Genomic DNA, 19,243 nt, shown 5'->3' with positions numbered 1-19,243 from the left:
AAAGAAATGAGAGATTGTGTTGCTTTTTGAAAATTGTGTCAATGATAAATATATCCCTGTAACCATCACCTCATATGTAGATGAAACTAAAAAAAAAAACCTTTAGTGAAATGAATGAATGAATTGACTATGACTGAAAAGTATAGTTATGAATAAAAAGTATAGTTTTGCTGACCTCTATATTGGTTAGGGTTCAACTAGACAAACAGAAACCAATAAATATATACAGGTTGCCCCCAAAATGTATATACACTTTAATAGCTGATGGCTCAATTTTAAAAATGAAATGTATTTTAATAAACACTGCCTTTATAATTATTCAAAGCTGTGTATAAATTTGGGGCAGGGGGGACCACACACACTATATATTAAAGAAAATTTTTGTGAGGAATTGGCTTACACAGTTTTAGGGGCTGACTAGGCAGGTCTGAGGTCCAAAGGAATTCTTGGGCATGAGCTGAAGCTGTTGACACAGGAGGAATTTCCTCTTCAGAGAAGCCACAGATCTGCTCTTACAGCCTTTAAACTGATTGGATCAGGCCCACCCAGACTATCTAGGGTGATCTGCTCTACTTAAAGTCAACCAATTATGGATTTTAATCACGTGCAAAATACCTTCTTTGTAGCAGCACTTACTGTAGTCTTGCCAAGTTGACAATATTTCCCCATCACAGTCAACCCTTATCAATTTAATTTCCAAATAAAACAATAACAAAGTTATACCTTGCCCTGACTGCTTATGACTGAATATGTTAACCCTTTCCCCACAAAGGATGTCTGTTTACTGTTCTGCTTTAATATTCTATTAACTAATTACTATGATATAAAGTTAACTATTGTTGCTATATCTCATAAAGTGACAAGGAAAAAGAGAAGGAAGGAACGTATTTTAACATAGACAAACATATACCAAAAATAAGGATGAAATACTAATTTATAGTCTTCATTTCTGATTGGGCATGTGGTCAGAGCTAGTTTATAACTCCCTATCCAGTCCCTAATTCCTTTTCCCTCGGCAAGTACTCCCACTGGCTGTGGTCATATACCTGGTGAGGTGACCTAAACTTTTATTCCTAAAGGGTCTCGACCATTAATAATCCAGCTTGAATTGGATTGTTGTAGTTTTCTATCGACTTGAATCACAAGTTTTGGTAATGCTAACACCCTAAATGTTCTCCTATATTTTAGATATACCCTTCCTTATGCCCATTATGTAGTAGCAACTCAATTTTCCCTCAATAATTAGGATCAGTCATCTCAGCCACTTTTTTGCCTTTTGATTTAAAGGCAAGAGGAACCAAAAGTGTGGGTGGCAGTCTCCAATTTCAGTTCAGTGGAATCATTGTGTTTCCTGGTGGAAGCCCTCTAAAGACCTCCAGACTGCCAGAGAGCCTAAGGTTGATGGGAAGGGAAATTAACATTTTGCTAGTAGAATACTAGAGATAATTGTGGGTGGAACCCTTCCCACTTCCACCCCTTCAGGCTCAGACCTCTGGGTCCTGGCTATGGGAGAGACAGCACCATATATTGCAGGCTGATTTAAAGCATGTACAACCTCTTGGAAGACATTGCCTCAGCCTTACAGGTATTGTACACCTAGCTGGCTGGCATGTAACTCAGGCCATTCGATGGTTCTGTCAGGCCAGTTGTTTCCATAGGGATGATTTTATAGTGAGAATAGTTCAGTGAAAGAAGGCAACAAATGTAGTAATTGTGAAGTCTATTATGTTTTTTGGCATAAATTCTTTCTATCAAAATGAGTGTTATCTAACCTCAAATTTAGGTATAAATTTGAAATTGTTAATTTCAAATAACAATATAGAAATAAAATAAAATTAAAATAAAATATAATAACATAGAAATTGTTAAAATTTGAGCTTGGGTTCATTTCTTTATTAGTAATTTTATGTGGATTATCTATTTTCAGTCAACATATTTTTTAAGCTTATAATTTTTAAAATGTGTGAAATAACTAGATTGTGTTCAATATGAATTTTTCCCCCTTCTAGGCAACAGTCCCTGTTCCATGTTCTTGCTGCATATTCTATTTATAATACGGTAAGTTGGAACATGCCTGCCTGTAGCTCTTGGGGGAGCATTCTGAGGAACAGGAGGAATCTTTTAGCACTCCCTTCCTAACAAGGCCCTTTGGGCTGAGTTTCTTCATCTCAGGACTAGATGGTCCCCCAGTCTTTGATCTCTGCGGATCTCTTCAGGGCTCCTTACAGTGACCCTGAATCTAGAGCAAAGCTGGTTTGGAAGTGGGAAAACTCACAGCATATCAGTAAACCTCACTTTTCCCCTCTTTCTGCAGCCTGTTTGCTTATTACTTTTGTGTTGTTGTTTGTTTTATTTTTAAATAAAATGGGAATGACCAGCAGTAGAAAGACAGGAAGTTGGTAGCTAAATTAATTTTTACTTTGTGCTTGATCCATTCAGTGAGGTTCAACTAGGGTACTGCCTGTGTCTACTTGCTATTCCAAAGAGCAGACTAAGGCTAACCTTTCTGGTAATGGAACACGTTGTTCTTAAAATATTTATCATTCTGGGGGAGATGGTAATTTTAGGGAAGATCAATTAGGGTTGAACCTAATTTGGGTGTTAAATTAATGCTTGCTGACTAGGTTTCAGGAAGGACAGCCTTGAACCTTGAGATAAGTCATTTTTATTATAATGGAACCTTTAAGTTACAAGGGATAGAAATCCCAAACTAGGGCAAATTAAAAAGGAGTATACTAAAGGAACTTCTCATAGAAATGAAGCAGTATTTGGGCCTCCTGGGAGTTGAAGGTAGTGCAAAGCCTTCCAGGAGAAAGAGCTACACTTTTTCTCCCTTCCTCTTGAGCTGACTCTGATTATCTATATAAACTGTTTATTCCAATATTTCTCTCTCTAGTTGCTTTCTTTGCCTACTTACCAGTTTTTCCATGGCTAAAATTGCAACCACAGACTCACCGTGACCACTCTGTTCAAGGACACATTACCATCTGGTACAATCTCTGAGGCTTTATTCAGATTTCCTGGAAAGAGTTTGTGATTAGCTAGTGCAGCCAATTTGTCGATCACCTGGGGTCAAGTGTCCTCTTCTGCTCCATCAGCTTTGGTTCATTTACACCTAAGGCCACTCGATGAGCAGGAGACATGGGGAGAGTGGGCAGTTCTCAGAGTAGGGGCACAGGCTGCGAATGTGTATACATAAGGTCCAGAAGTCTAGAGAAGGACAGACAGTGAACTGGGACCTGTAGGAGGAGAGAGATTTGCCAGCATCTGAACAAAGAAGAGGACTATGGAGCTGAGAATCTATACTAATAAAAGGGTAATATGCTAATTGGACCAGGCGTCCTTCCTGGCAAAGCTGGGGAATTTGGCCAGCCGGCAAACCTCCAGTGGTCCCTCGCCCAGCCCGGCCCCACCCCCAGTGAGAGCCCCCCACCCTGATCGGGGGTGTGCCTAGCCTGCAAACCACCCTCAGCTCTTCACCCAGGCTGGGCCTGCCCCGACTTGGGACCCCCACACCAATCGGCAGTGTAGCCGGGCACCACCACCCAGCAGGGACCCCCACTCTGATCGAGGGTGTGGCCAGCCTGCAAACTGCTTGTGGTCCCTCGCCCAGACTATCCCCATCCCAGCAGGGACCCCCACCCCAATCTGGGACTCCCTTCAGGGCAGGCCAGCCAGACCCCACCCGTGCATCAAGCCTCTATCCTATATAATAAAAGGGTAATATGCAGATTGACCCTACTGGCAGAATGACCAAAACGACTGCCAGATCAGTCACTATGAGGTGCACTGACCACCTGTTGGTCCCTTTCCCCAGCCAGCAGGCTCCCATCCCCTGATGGACACCAGTTGTGGGGTTAGGGCTGGCGAGCTGGCAGGAACAGCCGACCACTCAGTCCCTTCCCCCAGCCTTCAGGCACTGATCACCTGATGGCGAATGGGGATGGGGGGAGGCATTGGGGAGCAAGGCCAGCTGCAGACAGCTGGGGAAGATGGCCTTGATTGCAGGCCAAGCCGAGGGACTGTACCCATGCACAAATTTCGTGTACCAGGCATATATATATACTGTTAGTACCCTTTTAGAACAGTATTGAATAGTATTACTCCAGAGTATATTGTTGGTATTTAAAATTTTTTGTGGAATTGCTCATTCAAGAATGTATTTAGGCATTTTCTGATTATTTTATAGGTCAGTTTTATATGTGCACATGCATATAATTTGATCTTAAAACCTCCAGTTCTTTGTTCTCATTTGTTCTTCAGGAAGTTGGATACTGTCAGGGGATGAGCCAGATCACAGCTTTACTCCTTATGTATATGAATGAAGAAGATGCCTTCTGGGCCCTGGTCAAACTCTTCTCAGGCCCCAAACATGCCATGCATGGTAAGAAAGCCTCAAAGTTATCTTACATAATAAGCAAGGGAGGGTGAAGGAAGGTAAATTAAAGAACAACTATGGAAGATGGTTGGCAGAGTTAAGAACAAAAACTTCCTGCTGGGGCTCATTCAGTTAATTAGTATTTGTTACTTATTTTTATTTCATTCTTTTTTATTGAACTCTTCTAAATTTTTCTGTTCACATTTATATTCCTTTGTGTTTACCCCAGAGTATATTGTTGGCATTTAAAAATTCTTTTTTTAATTGCCCCTCCAATCAGAATAAACTAATTTAGGTTTGGAGGAATTTAGAAAAGCTAAAGAACTTACATTAATCATTCTTGGAGTGATTGGTGTTAGATTTTTGCTTTTATTTGGTATTATCACATAAATGGCACTGGAAAAATAACTTTTCCCAGTGCCATTTAAATGAATATTTAAACCTATGTTGTAGGGAACCTGCCACATGTTTAAAGTAACATCACTTTCCATAGTTTACAGTTTATTAAATTTCACATGACCTTTCATAGTTTAAATCTCACATTCTTACTATGTGGGTTGGGGGGTATTTTGTATGTGTGTGGTCTGTATGTGTATGCGCACATGACCACTCATGTGTGTTAGCATTTGGCTATTTTCCTTAGTGTTCCTTGTGAATTTAAAAAAAAAAAAATCTATCTTTATGGCAACTGTTTATGAACATTTTGCACCCCTTGAATTGACTCCAAAAGTCTGACATATTACATTGAACTGCCACCCAATGGACAGCATCTTTTAAAAAGCATCTTGAAAGAAAAATAACTCTGCCTTGCATCAGTTTTTATTTTGCTTTACCATGGGATAGTATTGCTGATATATGTTGAAGTACAGTGGAATGTTATAATTTAAGTATACATAAATATGTTAGAAGACTTCACTATTTTGAAAAGTTATTTTTTTTTGCATTTCATATATTTAAGTATCACTTATAAATGTATACAATAAAGTGAGGGCTGAAGAAAATGAGATTTAAAATATCAAGTCTAGGATATCACTGAAAAGTGAAGAAAAATTAAGAATTTTAGCTAGTACTTGTTATTGAAGAACATTACTTTTAAAATCAGACTCTTGAGATTCTTCCAGTTTCCATCCCTATCAAATTGACCATGAAAGTGGCACAGACAGAGATATGGATTTTTTTTTAATGAAATCGTTTCACTGGAAAACATTACTAGGGGAGGAATAGAATGTCTGTGGAAATTTTTACACACACCTTAGAAAACAGAATTAGTTATGAACTAGCCCTTCCCCAAAATATATAAAGCAGTAGTTCCCAAAAGTGTGTGAGGAACAGAGTTTTACTTTGGGAAACAAAGTTTTATGGGGTAAAAGTGGTCTTCAGGATCAAGTAAGTCTGGAAGACTGAATTAAACAAAGAAAAATGTTTCTTTAGTCTATAAAACAACTGAGAAACTTTAATACGAATATGGAAAAATTGTAAACCCATTAAATATATATCCTTTTTAATAGAATGTGTAGAATATCGGAAAGAAAACTTGTGAATAAAAATAGCTGTAAGATTCCATGAATTAAGTACACAAAATTAATACTGACTTACTACTTACAATTAGTTGCCATCTAGAAATCTTATACTTTACTAGAGACCCAACCAGTGCAAAAAACTCATGCACTGGTAGGGTCCCTAGTGGCTGACAGCAGCCAGCTGTGGCCTCTCTACCTTTCCTCATCCGGCCCTGCCCCCTGGTCAAACTCCTGGGTTGTAGAATTGCAAACTACACTTTTATTATATAGGATATTATATAATCAGGTGGAGTAAAATTCCATTTTTGATATAACATTGATCACATAGTGCCAATGTATTTTATCTGCTGTTAAATATCACTTATAGAAAGATTAAAAGTGATAGAAACTTTGGAAGAATACTAATTAAATTGTTAAGAGTAAATCTTGAAAAAGTTGTGAAATGTTTATTATGTAATATATTAACAGTAAAACAAAATGATAAGAAATCAGAGTTAGAATAACCTATAAAAATTTGCACATTTAAGATATGACCCAATACTTTAAGAGAACAGGTAATTCTATCTAATAAAAGGGTAATATGCAAATTGACCATCACTCCAACACACAAGATGGCACCCCCATGTGGACACAAGATGGCTGCCACAATATGGCCAGAAGGGGAGGGCAGGTGGGAGCAACCAGGTCTGCGGGGGAGGGCAGTTAGGGGTGACCAGGCCAGCAGAGGAGGGCAGTTGGGATAAACCAAACCTTCAGGGGAGGGCAGTTAGGAGCAACCAGGCCTGGAGGGGAGGGCAATTAGGAGCAATAGGGCCGGCTGGGGACCAGTTAGGTGTTGATCAGGCAGTCAGGGAAGTAGTTAGGTGGTTAGGGGGTGATCTGGCTGGCAGGCAGAAGCAGTTAGGGGCAATCAGGCAGGCAGGCAGGCAGGCAGGCAAGCAGTTGGGAGCCAGCAGTCCTGGATTGTGAGAGGGATGTCCAACTGTTTAGATTTGAACCTACCAGCATCGGGCCTAAACAGGCAGTTGGACATCCCTTCAGAGGTCCCAGATTGGAGAGGGTGCAGGCTGGGCTGAGGGACACATGTACCTACCCCTTCCCCCCCTCGCCCCCTCACCTCCTGCACGAATTTCGCCTCTAGTCTAATCCTGATTAGTGACTTCAGTTTTCATATTTTCTTAGCCTCTTTGTTTTCCTTTTAATTCAGAAATGTTCTGTCCTCTTTTATATTTTCATAAGGTTATAGGAGATCTTTAAAAAATAAATACTATGCTACAAGGTTTTATTAAAGCTCATACACAATTATTTTCTGGGTGGGGAGGAAAATATTTTGCTAACTACTGTATTTACTTTTTGTTGTTGTTGACAGTTAAAAATGAAAAAAAAAAAGATTGTATTTTAAAATGGGAATTTTTGTTGGTCTTATTTAAGAAATATTATTTTTATGTTTGTATCCTAGGCTTTTTTGTCCATGGTTTTCCTAAACTTTTGAGGTTTCAAGAACATCATGAAAAAATACTGAATAAATTCCTGTCCAAGCTTAAGCAACACTTGGTAGGTAGATGCTACAATGACTTAAACCCACTTACACCAAGAATAAAGCTAGCAGAATTAAGTGCAGCATTTGGTCCCAATTACCTTATCAATTTATATTGCTGTCCATTTCATTTAGTATAGTTATAATTCCCAGTTGTTTAAAGAACATTGAGTTTGTGAAATTTAATATTGATTGATCAACTATCACAGCCCTAAATCAAACTTCTTTGAAGCTGATATATACAGCTTTTAAAGATATATGATATTTCAGTAATTTTGAAGGTATTTTTTTAAAAGATTTTTATTGATATTTTAGAGAGAAAGAAAGGGAAAGGGAGAGAAAAAGGCATCAATGTGAGAGTGTGAGACATTGATTGGCTGCCTCCTGCAAGCCCCCTAGAAGGAATTAAAATGGCAACCTGAGCATATGCCTTGACCGGGAATCACACCAGTACGTAATCTTTCAGTAAACAGGTTGATACCCAACCAACTAAGCCACACTGGCTAGGGTTTGAAGGTGTTTTTATTGCACAAAAAGTTTTTTAAAGGTCATATAAACTTGTCCTTAATGAACCATATATATGATCTATGATAAAACACAGTAGTTTAGTAAAGCAAAGATACACTTCACTATAAACTATATTAAAGTGAATCAAAATGTTGTATTACAATCCTGTCATAAGAAGGATTTGATTTTCAAAAGTAAAAAATGATAGAGGAAACAAAAAGGAAAAAAAAATAGAAATCTTACAGCAACATGAAAAAAGATTCGTAATGAAATGGTTTTATGTGTAGCTTTGACAGCTACCTCCCACAGCTTTCGTAAATTTTAGTGTTATATGTCATGTTTTGTTTGCTACAATCCAGAAATTATGAAGTCTTTGTTTTTTCAGGATTCTCAAGAAATTTACACAAGTTTTTATACAATGAAATGGTTTTTCCAATGTTTCCTTGATCGTGTGAGTATTTATTAACAAAACCCAATTGTGAAATTACAAGTATCAGACTGGGCAAACTATTAATCTTATTTCTGTCTGTTTTTAATTACAGACTCCCTTTACGCTAAACCTCAGAATATGGGATATCTACATCTTTGAAGGAGAACGAGTTCTTACTGCTATGTCTTATACAATCTTAAAATTACACAGAAGTAAGAAAATGTTTAACTATAAAAATTTCATGAAAATCTAGTCATGTTTTAACTCTGAGTTTTCATTTCCCACTCAACTTCATTTTCTTTTAGTAGTGAGTTTAAAAAAAAATTCTGAAAAACAATGAACAAATTATCTTCAGTTGATAATTTACTTTCATTGGTTTTTAGGATAAAGTTTACTTCATTGCAAAGGTCTTTGATTCTTTTCTTTATATCAGTAGAATGCATTGTGCTGGTTTTGCTAATAATACTGATCTTATTAAGTACTAGAGGGCTAATGCATAAAGATTCCTGCAAAAATGGGCCTTCCTTCCCCTGGCTGCCAGCACTACCTTTGCTCTGGCTGGAGCCGCCTTTCTGCCTTCACTCTGGCCCAGAACTGCCTTTCTGCCTTCCCGCCTTTCCACGCTGCCCAGAAACCCAGAGCAGCTTAGGTGGTGCAGAACCATGGCGACGACACAAGCATCCAATCCTCAGCCAATCAACACCTGTATATGCGAACTAACCTGACATCTTTTTTTTATTAATTTGCATACTCACTCCTGATTGGCTGGTGACCATCATGAGTGTATGGTCAATTTGCATCTTTTTCTTTCTTCCTTTCTTTCTTTCTTTCTTTCTTTCTTTCTTTCTTTCTTTCTTTCTTTCTTTCTTTCTTTCTCTTTTATTAATGTAGATTTGTTTCCACTGGGACCCTGTTCTTTTCATTAGTCTGAATCTCAGCTTTGTAATAGAAGAGGGAGACCAAAGAAACCAAGCACCTTAGTCTACAGGTCTAGAGAGGATATTTTCCATTACTGTTTTCTTTATCTAGGGTAAAAAAACATCCGACTCCTAGGTATAGACATGAGATGGGGACCCTCCAGCTCATCTCTCTGCTTGGCTGCATTGTGGCCTCTGGGGCAAGTGCCGTTCATGTCTATAGTTGCCTACTGTAAATGCAACAAGGCTTTAAAAAGTCTGCAGTTGTAATATTTATGGAGCTCAGTAAATTTGATGTGCTATGCCTTGTTTAAAATCAAGAAATGAGAGATTTTCTTTATAAAGTGAAGAATCTTATTCATCTTAATGTCTCAATTCAACCTTAAAAATTATGACTACTGTTGTAACTTGGGTAAGGTGACCAGATGTCCTGCTTTTGGCAGGACAGTCCTGATTTTGAACAATTTGTCCTGCGGCCTGCGGTGTTTTAAAAAAGTCCCGATTTTTGGAAAGATTCTTTCCAAATTTTTGGACTTTTTTAAAATGCTGCGGGACGAGGGACAAATCGTTAAAAATCAGGACTGTCCCGCCAAAAGCGGGACATCTGGTCACCTTAAACTTAGGGGGAAAAGAGAATCACTGAAAGCTTTAGAACTGCATGTGGACTTCTAATTAGGTCACACAACATAGTTTTACGTTCATTGTATTCACTCTCATAGATTCTCAAATGATTCATCTGTTTAGCTTCCCAACTAAATTATAATCTAATTGAGTACTTGAGGTCATATTTTGTAGTTTTTCCCCTGCTGTGCTTAGCATTGTTCTAAGCACACATTAGATACTTTAATATAAGATTGTTTGATTGCTTACCTGAAAAGAGTGGACTTCATGAGCACCAGATTATCCAAACTTTAGACAGGAATGAAAATCCCCTTTAAAATCATATTTGTATTGTTTGCTCTGAAAGGATTCAGAAGTGTTGTGATTTGTTTCTCTTACACCCAGAACCTTACTTCCCCAACACACAAACCACAGCACCAACCAAAACAATTGACAATGAATTGTCTCCAAGACTGTCCTATAACCACAGGAAATCACTCTCCCTCAGTTTCTCTCAATCTCTCCTCCCCTTTCCTCTTTCTGTATTATAAATTGACCAAGATGTAAAACAAAAGTAAACTTTGTATTAAGATTTTTACTTATTAATGTTCCCTAAACATTAAACTAATAAGTAAAAATATGAAGTTCTATTTCTTAAAGTATTTTTACTTATATGTCTCTCCCTCTTAAAGTATTTTTACTTATATGTCTCTAGATTAATTTTGATAAGTACGTAAAAAGTTTCTTCACCCTTTGTAAATAAAGTGTAACAATTACATACTATATTATCATTTCAGTAGTCTAAAGCTGTGGAAAAAAAGTCTGTGTGCTACTGTGTATTTTTTCTTAGGAAGAGAAAGCTCAAAGACTTACAGGAAGTTCATTCACTGCCATATGAAGCTTCAAAAACTGTGTCTGAGCCCTTAACCAATAGTTAGTTGAAGCTCCCAAGATTTTCTCTAGGTTATTTCCCAATTACCTTAACACTATTGAAACATTGTTCTTGCAGCTTCACCACACAATGGGTTTAACAGTAAAAAATGAAGGGAAGGTGGAAGGGAGGGAGGAACTAGGTGTTCTATATTAAAAATTATAACAAATGAACACAGTTATTAAAAATGATGGTGTACAAGTATACTTGTTGAAATAAGGGATATCTGTGATATAGGTTATTGAGTGGGTGTATTTACTTTTGCACTAAGGTGGCATTATTTACTTTTTAGGTTGATATACATGTATATACATCTTATAGGGCAGTTACTATGGGATCTTAGCTCATTTTTACTTTGTTTTATAGCTATAATTTTAGTTTTTCCTATAAAAGTAATTTCATAAGTAGAAATATAAGTAAAATTAGTAATCCATATTTTTTTGAAATTCTGAAACAGTAAAAATATAGACCTAAAAGTGAGTTTTGAGCTCCATGTTAATAAACAGAAAGATCTCATGTCATCTTAAATGGTCTATGTCTGTTGTATCTAAGTAGCTGTTGCTCTGGATTAATATGAATGCTAGGTATGATTATTACTAAACCAATGAGAAGGTATTTAGTAGTATTCAGTTCCTCATCCCCACACTAAGAGTCCCTGCTTTTTTCTGTGACTGTTTTGTCTTACTGAATTTCAATGATATTCGCAATACCATATTTAATTTGTTTCTTGTGTCCCTTTAAAACAATGCTACTTCAGAATAGAATACATTATCTTCTCAACCTAAACTAGCTGTTGACATAGCATTTTATTTTGTCCTTTCTCAGAACATTTAATGAAATTGTCTATGGAAGAACTCGTAGAATTTCTTCAGGAGACCTTGGCAAAGAACTTTTTCTTTGAAGATGACTTTGTAATAGAGCAACTTCAGATTTCTATGGCAGAACTAAAGCGGGCAAAATTAGACCTTCCAGAACCTGGTAAGAAATATCCAAACACTTTATCTAACTCATAGTTGTAACTGGAAAATGTGGCACAATTAACATGGGCCATTCCTATTTCAAACATAAATATTATACATGCTTGTGATGACATAATGTAAATCAGTGTTTTACCAGCTGTTTATAACTTTATTTTATTTTTTTAAAGAAGCAAGTAAATGTATTCATTAAATCTGCCTTTCCTAAAAGAATAACTGTACTATCCCTACTTAAATTTAACAAGTTTGGTTCACAAGTAATAATGTTCAACAGAAGTAACCATATAGCTTTAAACTAGCATAACAATAAGCTCTTTTTACTTTCATCATTTCAATTTATGAAACCATATGTAATAACAGAGCAAGTAAGGGTCCCACTTTATAGAAGAGGAAACTGATATTAAAATGCTTAAATATGAAGCTACAGGACCAGCATAGAGCATTATTGACAATACAGTCCAGGTTTTCTGACTATTAATCCAGGGCTCTTTACAGTGTATTGCACTATAAGATGATTTATTTTATTTACTTACTAGAGGCCCAGTGCACAAAATTTGTGCACAGGGGGTCCCCCCAGCCCAACCTGTACTCTTCCCAATCTGGGACCACTGGCTCCTAACTGCTCACCTGCCTGCCTGGTCACCCCCAACTACCCCCGCCCCCGCCAACCTGGTTGCCCCCAACTGCCCCCCCCCCCCAGTCTGGTCTCCCCCAACTTTCCCCCTCCCCCGTGCCCCCTGTGGGTCTGGTAGCCCCACTCAGCCTGCTGCTTAGTCGTTTGGTTGCCCCTCACACCCCTGCTGGCCTGGTCACTCCAAACAGCCTGCTGCTCAGTCATTTGGTCGCCCCTCGCTGTCTGTCCCCTCCACCCCCCGCCGTTGGCCTGATTGCTCCTAACTGCCCCCCCCGTGGGCCTGGCCACCCCACACAGCCTGCTGTTCAGTCATTTGGTTGCTCCTCATTAACTCTCCTGCCAGCCTGGTTACCCCACACAGCCTGCTGCTCGGTTGTTTAGTCGCCCCTCACTAACTTTCCTGCCGTCCTGGTCACCCCACGCAACCTGCTCCTCAGTCATTTGGTCATGCCTCACTAACCCGCCTTCCAGCCTGGTTGCCCCACACAGCCTGTTCAATTGTTTATTCCGTTGTTTCACATGCAATGGTCATTTAGTCTTTTATATAAATAGACTAGAGGCCTGACACATGAAATTCATGCAAGGGGCTCCACCCCCACCGTTATGGTGACTGCCTCTGCCTTGGCCTCTGCTGCTGCAGCTTTGTCCAGAACAGCGGTCAGCAAACTCATTAGTCAATAGAGCCAAATATCAACAGTACAACGATTGAAATTTCTTTTGAGAGCCAATTTTTTTTTAAACTTCTTTTAATGCCACTTCTTCAAAATAGACTCACCCAGGCTGTGATATTTTGTGGAAGAGCCACACTGAAGGGGCCAAAGAGCCGTGGTTTGCCGACCACAATCCAGAAAGTCTTCTGGTCTAATTAGCATATTGCATTTTTATTATTATAGATTTCAAGACATCTTCTAGTACCTCCTATTGAGTTTTCTGCTAGGTGCTATGAGGGATAAACAACTGAAAAGAAAGACATGCTTCTTGCTTTCAGGGTGCACACAGGGAAAGATTGGATTTACACAAAGATAAATAGATTGTGAAGGGGTAATAATAGATCTAGATAAATATAGGATACAGGGGGAAGGACCTTGGATCCTAAAGGGAGTAGAGGATTAGAGGGAAGAAAAAAGGAAATGTAGAACTATCACAGTAGGAATAACTTTTAATTAAGAGTTTTGACTAGATATTACTTGACATTAAATTAGTCTGCCCTTTCCTTTTCTTACCTTTGTTGCATGGATGGGTGTGGGAAGGAAGTCGGGAGGTGGAAGACCATGGTGATAGATGAAAAGTAAATGTGGTCAGTTATGTAAGACCTCAGGTGCAGTTGGATTTAATGTTTCCAGTCAATGTGACCCATACTTTGATGTCTCCTTGGATGTATGTGTACAGAAAAAGCAGAAATATATTAATGTATAAGCATACCTTTCCTCCTTTGATGAAAACCAAGATGCTCTGCTTTTAGTTATTTCAGGGGTCTAATTGATAGTGTTTCTCAGAAGTTTGTCTGGGTCATCAGGGTTCAGTGGGGAAAAAAAAACATTACAGCAATAATTGAGTGTGGGAACAGAAAGCATCACCTTTTCTAAGTGAGGTCAATTCTCTCTTGTTCAATATGATAATGTCCAATTTCTACTAATTCTTCCTTGTAGCAGGACTGCATTTGGAACACAATTACAAACTACACCCTTACTACTTTAACATTCATTTTTAAGTATCTTGCCTACCTTTTAAAAAGAGTTTGAAACAAGTTTTACTAAAAGTAATATAGAGAAAGATGCATAGAATAAAACTGTCTAAACATGGGAATAAAATATCAAAACCTATGCAATTCAGCATTTAACTAGCAGCTCATCTTTATTGAATACTTACTCTGTTCCACCTACCACATGCACTATCTCAATTATTCCCTAAACATAACTTAAAAGGTAGTATTTGTCCTCATTTCACACATGAGGAATCTTGTAGTTTTTTCTAAGATCTCCTTACTAGGAAATGGTAGAATTGGGGTAGAGAATGGGACAGGGGGATAAGGGAGAGAGATTCTATATAATAAAAGGGTAATATGCAAATAGACCTAGTGACAGAACAACTGAACAACCAATCAAAGCATAATATGCTAATGATATGCTAAGGCTGCTCAACTGCTCATTATGACATGCAATGACCCAGGGGGCAGATGCTCCGACAGGTAGGTTAGCTTGCTGCTGGGGTTCCAACCAATCCTTTTGCAATCTGGACTGAGGGACTCTCCCCAAGTGCTTGAATTTCGTGCACTGGGCCTCTAGTCTATCCTACCTGATAAAAAAGCAGTATGCAAATTAACCACTCCACTACACCCACAAACCACACCCATACCCACCAGCTAATCAGAGAGAGTATGCAAATTAACCCCAACCAAGATGGCTACAGCCGTAGAGGGCAGGAGGGAGGCTTGGGTTTCTGAGGCAATGAAAGAAGACAAGTTTTCCGCTTGCCCTTGCCGGCCTAAGCCTCCACTCAAGGCTACAAAGTTTCAATTATAGAAAGTAAACAAATCCAAACAGAAATGGCTGCCAGCCACGGAGCAAGCAGGAAGCTTGGCTCCCCTCTAGGCTACAAAGTTTTGATTTTAGAAGGTAAATAAATCCCAGATACCAGGGCCTCCGCTTGGGTAGTCTGGGCATGGCTGGCCTGCAAACCACCACAGGCCTCTTGGTCAGCTGCCCCACACCCCAAGGGCACCCCTACCCTGATCCGGGACACCCTTCAGGGCAAACCAGCTGGCCCCCACCCATGCACCAGGCCTCTATCTAATAAAAGAGTAATATGCAGATTGACCATCATTCCAACACACAAGATGGCTGCCTCCATGTGGTCAAAGTTCCTGCCTCCATGTGCACACAAGATGGCCACCACAATCTGGCCAGCAGGGGAGGGCAGTTGAGAGGAATGAGGCCTGCAAGGGAGGGCAGTTGGGGATGATCAACCCTTGTTGCAGAATTTGAGGCTATTTCTACTACATTATCTACCGCTGCTTCCATCATTAGTATTGTAGTCAGAAATTTCAAGGGATGTTTACAAGGAAGTGATTACAGAATACAATTCAGTCAGAATTGGCTCTCAAACTTTGTAGAAGGGGATGGTAGTTAGGGGTGACCAGGCCAGCAGAGGAGGGAAGTTGGGGGCAAACGGGCTGGCAGGGGAGCAGTTAGACATCAATTAGGCTGGCATGGAAGTGGTTAGGGGTGATCAGGCTGGCAGGCAGAAGCAGTTAGGGGCAATCAGGAAGGCAGGCAGGCAGGTGAGCAGTTGGGAGCCAGCAGTCCTGGATTGTGAGAGGGATGTCCAACTGCCCCTTTAGGCTCAATCCCTCTGCTGCCCACTCTGTCATCGAGGGCTTTCCCTCCCACCGGGATCGGGCCTAAACAGGCAGTCGGACATCCCTCGAGTAATCCCAGATTGGAGAAGGTGCAGGCTGGGCTGAGGAATAACACCACCCCCTCCACTAGCACCCTGTGCATGAATTTCATGCGCCGGGCCTCTAGTATATATATATAAAAGCCCAGTGACCCAATCAGCAGAACAACCGAAATGATCTGTCACTGTGACAGGCACTGCAGTGGCCAACCATCCTGATCTGGGCCCCAATTGGCCCCCTCCAACTACTCCAGCCCTTTTCCCCAGCTGCCTCTACCCCAACTGACTCCCCCCAATGGGGTGGGTGGTGGCCAACTGCCACGCGCCGCCCGCCCCCTCCCCTCCCAGGCCCTGATGGGAGAGCAACTGGCCAACCTCCCGTGGTCCTTCCCACCGGCCAGCTGGCTTCCTGATAGGGCTCGATCGCTGGCCAGGCTGAGGGACCTCACCTATGCACGAATTCATGCACTGGGCCTCCAGTAGATAAATAAGACCAGAAACATTGGCTCTGTTTTGCTCTGATCATTCTGGCAGTTAAGGTTGAACATGGTCAGGTGACTGCACTTTGTATTACAACAATCTGTCTTTCACCTATACTTCTACATTTCCTTTTGGACTTTTTGCCCTGAAGCTTGCCTATTGTTTTCCTCTTTACATTTTTGTAAGCTGAAAATGGAACATTAAAATAATTAGACCAACATTATAACAAGAAATTTTAGTATCACATATATAGGGTTTTGTTTTTTGTGTGTTTTTTTCTAATCTTTTACTGTTTAAAGTATTACATATTCTTTTTTTTTTTTCCCCATTGACCTCTCCCTGGCCATTCCCACCCCCCAGCAGTGACCTCTTCCCATGCCCTCACCCCCATAGTGTCTGTGTACATTGGTTATGCTTATATGCATGCATACAAGTCCTTTGGTTGATCTCTTACCCCTCTCTCTCCCCTGCCTTCCCTCTGAAGTTTGATGGTCTGTTCGAAGCTTCTGTCTTTGGATCTATATATATATTCTGTGTGTGTGTGAGTATGTGTGTGTGTGTGTGTGTATGTGTGTGTGTTAATTGTTATTTTTTTGTCGTATAAAAGTTAAAAGCCTGGTTTTAGAAATTAACAAAAACAATTTAAACAGTTTAAAAACATCAAAAATTTCTCAAAAGTCTGTGTTTTAAAGTTGACATGATTACAAAAGTAAGACACAGTTGTTATAATAAAAATAAAATCCAAGCCATGCCAAATATGCAGGGTAAAACATCCTTGTTGTTCTCCAATTGCCAATGCAACTTTTCATCATCAGTAACTTGGTAGGTATCTGACCACATTCTTTTCTGTGTTGTCATATAAAGGCATCACACATCAAACTTCTTAGTTTCATTATACTTACTTGAAAATGGTTAAAATGAAATGTTGCATAAGGTAAGATTTCATTGCTTACTCTTATTCTGACTGAATTGTATTCTGTAATCACTTCCTTGTAAACATCCCTTGAAATTTCTGACTACAATACCAATGATGGAAGCAGCGGTAGATAATGTAGTAGAAATAGCCTCAAATTCTGCAACAAAAATTCCAGATTATGGAATTTACTAGCTTCACAGTGGTGTGACTGAGTAAATAATTTTCTTTTATTTCATAGATTTTTTTATTTTTGTGATTCTGTAATTCTCTTAACCAAAAAATATATATATATAACTTTCCTTTAGAAAATAATTGAGCACTTTATAAATAACCAAGAATGCAAAATTCAAAAAAAATTTTAGCTAAAGGAATCATATGGCAAAAATAAATGTGAGTAATTTCTAATCGGAAAAAGAGTTTAATATTGACTATAGCTTTAAATTATGGTATAATGTTACCAAGAGTTATTTTACTATGATCTTTTTTTTTACTTTTTTTTCTGTATTGATTAAATTATTACATATGTGTCCTTAACTATCACATACCCCCCTAACCTCCCAGCTCATGCCTTTGGTGTCAGTGTCCATTGGTTATGCTTATATGCATGCATGCCAGTACTCTAATTGACCCCCCCCTTCCCCTACCTTCTCTCTGAGGTTTGATGGTCTGATCAATGCTTCTCTGTCTCTGGATCTGTTTTTGTTCATCAGTTCATGTTGTCCATTATATTCCACAAGTGAGTGAGATCACGTGATATTTATCTTTCTCTGACTGGCATATTTCACTTAGCGTAATGCTCTCCAGGTCTATCCATGCTGTTTCAAATGTTAAGAATTCCTTCTTTTTTACAACAGCATAGTATTCCATTGTATAGATGCACCACAGTTTTTAATCCATTCATCTGCTGGTGGCACTTAGGCTGTTTCCAAATCTTAGCTATTCTGAATTGTGCTGCTGTGAACATAGGGGTGCATATATCCTTTCTGATTGGTGTTTCTGATTTCTTGGGATATATTCCTTGAAGTGGGATTACTGGGTCAAATGGGAGTTCCATTCTTAATTTTTTGAGGAAATTTCATACTGTTCACAGTGGCTGAACATGTCTGCATTCCCACCAGCAGAGCATGAGCGTTCCTTTTTCTCCACATCCTTGCCAGCACTTGTCGTTTGTCGATTTGTTGATGATAGTCATTCTGACACGTGTGAGATAGTATCACATTGTCATTTTGATTTGTATCGCTCAGATGATTAGTGACTTTGAGCATGTTTTCATATATCTCTTAGCCTTCTATATGTCCACTTTCAAATTGTCTATTTAAATCCTTTGCTCATTTTTTATTGGATTGTTTAACTTCCTTTTGTTAAGATGTATTAGTTCCCCAGATTAGGATATAACATTGGCCCATGCAGTGGGCTTTCTTGTTTTGTTGATGGTTTTTTGCTGTGCAGAAGCTTTTTATTTTGATGTAGTCCCATTTGCTTATTTTCTCCCTAGTTTCCATTGCCCTAGAAGCTATATTGGTAAAGATATTGCTACAACATATATCTGATATTTTGCTGCCTATGGATTCTTATGGTTTTCTATCTTACATTTTTATGGTTTTCTATCTTACATTTAAGTCCTTTTTTTCCATTTTGAGTTTATTTTTGAGTATGGTGTAATTTGGTGGTCTAGTTTCAATTTTTTGCAGGTATCTGTTCAACTTTCCCAGCAGCATTTATTGAAGATGCTGTCTTGACTCCATTGTATGTTCTTGCCTCCTATGTCAAATATTAATTGAGCATAATGGCTTGGGTCAATTTCTGGGTTCTCTGTTCCATTGGTCAATATGTCTGTTCTTGTACCACATGTATAGTTTTAAAAACCTCTGTGAGCATGTTATTTCTGTTTGGCTCCTTGTGTACTGCACCAGTAGAACTCTCAGCAGTAATGTGTTGGGGCCTGTTTAGACCCACACAAACACATGGTAGCACTATTAAAGTTTTAACTTTTTTGCTGGTTGGACAGAGTATTGCATTG

General features: G+C 39.1%; 1 protein-coding gene across 1 annotated transcript in view; it reads left to right on the top strand.

The window, feature by feature from the left end:
* Positions 1 to 19,243, top strand: part of USP6NL (USP6 N-terminal like) — a 173,990-nt gene that overhangs the window by 138,830 nt on the left and 15,917 nt on the right. Inside the window, exons 9-14 of the mRNA XM_084888480.1 lie at positions 2,010 to 2,058; positions 4,264 to 4,384; positions 7,358 to 7,452; positions 8,328 to 8,393; positions 8,485 to 8,584; positions 11,646 to 11,798. Of these exons, the coding sequence (XP_084744606.1) occupies positions 2,010 to 2,058; positions 4,264 to 4,384; positions 7,358 to 7,452; positions 8,328 to 8,393; positions 8,485 to 8,584; positions 11,646 to 11,798 (584 nt within the window). The remainder of the gene's footprint in view (positions 1 to 2,009; positions 2,059 to 4,263; positions 4,385 to 7,357; positions 7,453 to 8,327; positions 8,394 to 8,484; positions 8,585 to 11,645; positions 11,799 to 19,243) is intronic.

This window comes from Pipistrellus hanaki (assembly GCF_964339955.1).
Source record: "Pipistrellus hanaki genome assembly, chromosome: 1".
NCBI classification, from domain to species: domain Eukaryota; kingdom Metazoa; phylum Chordata; class Mammalia; order Chiroptera; family Vespertilionidae; genus Pipistrellus; species Pipistrellus hanaki.
Note: the sequence above shows the minus strand (reverse complement) of the source record. Positions and strands in the feature narration are given on the sequence as shown.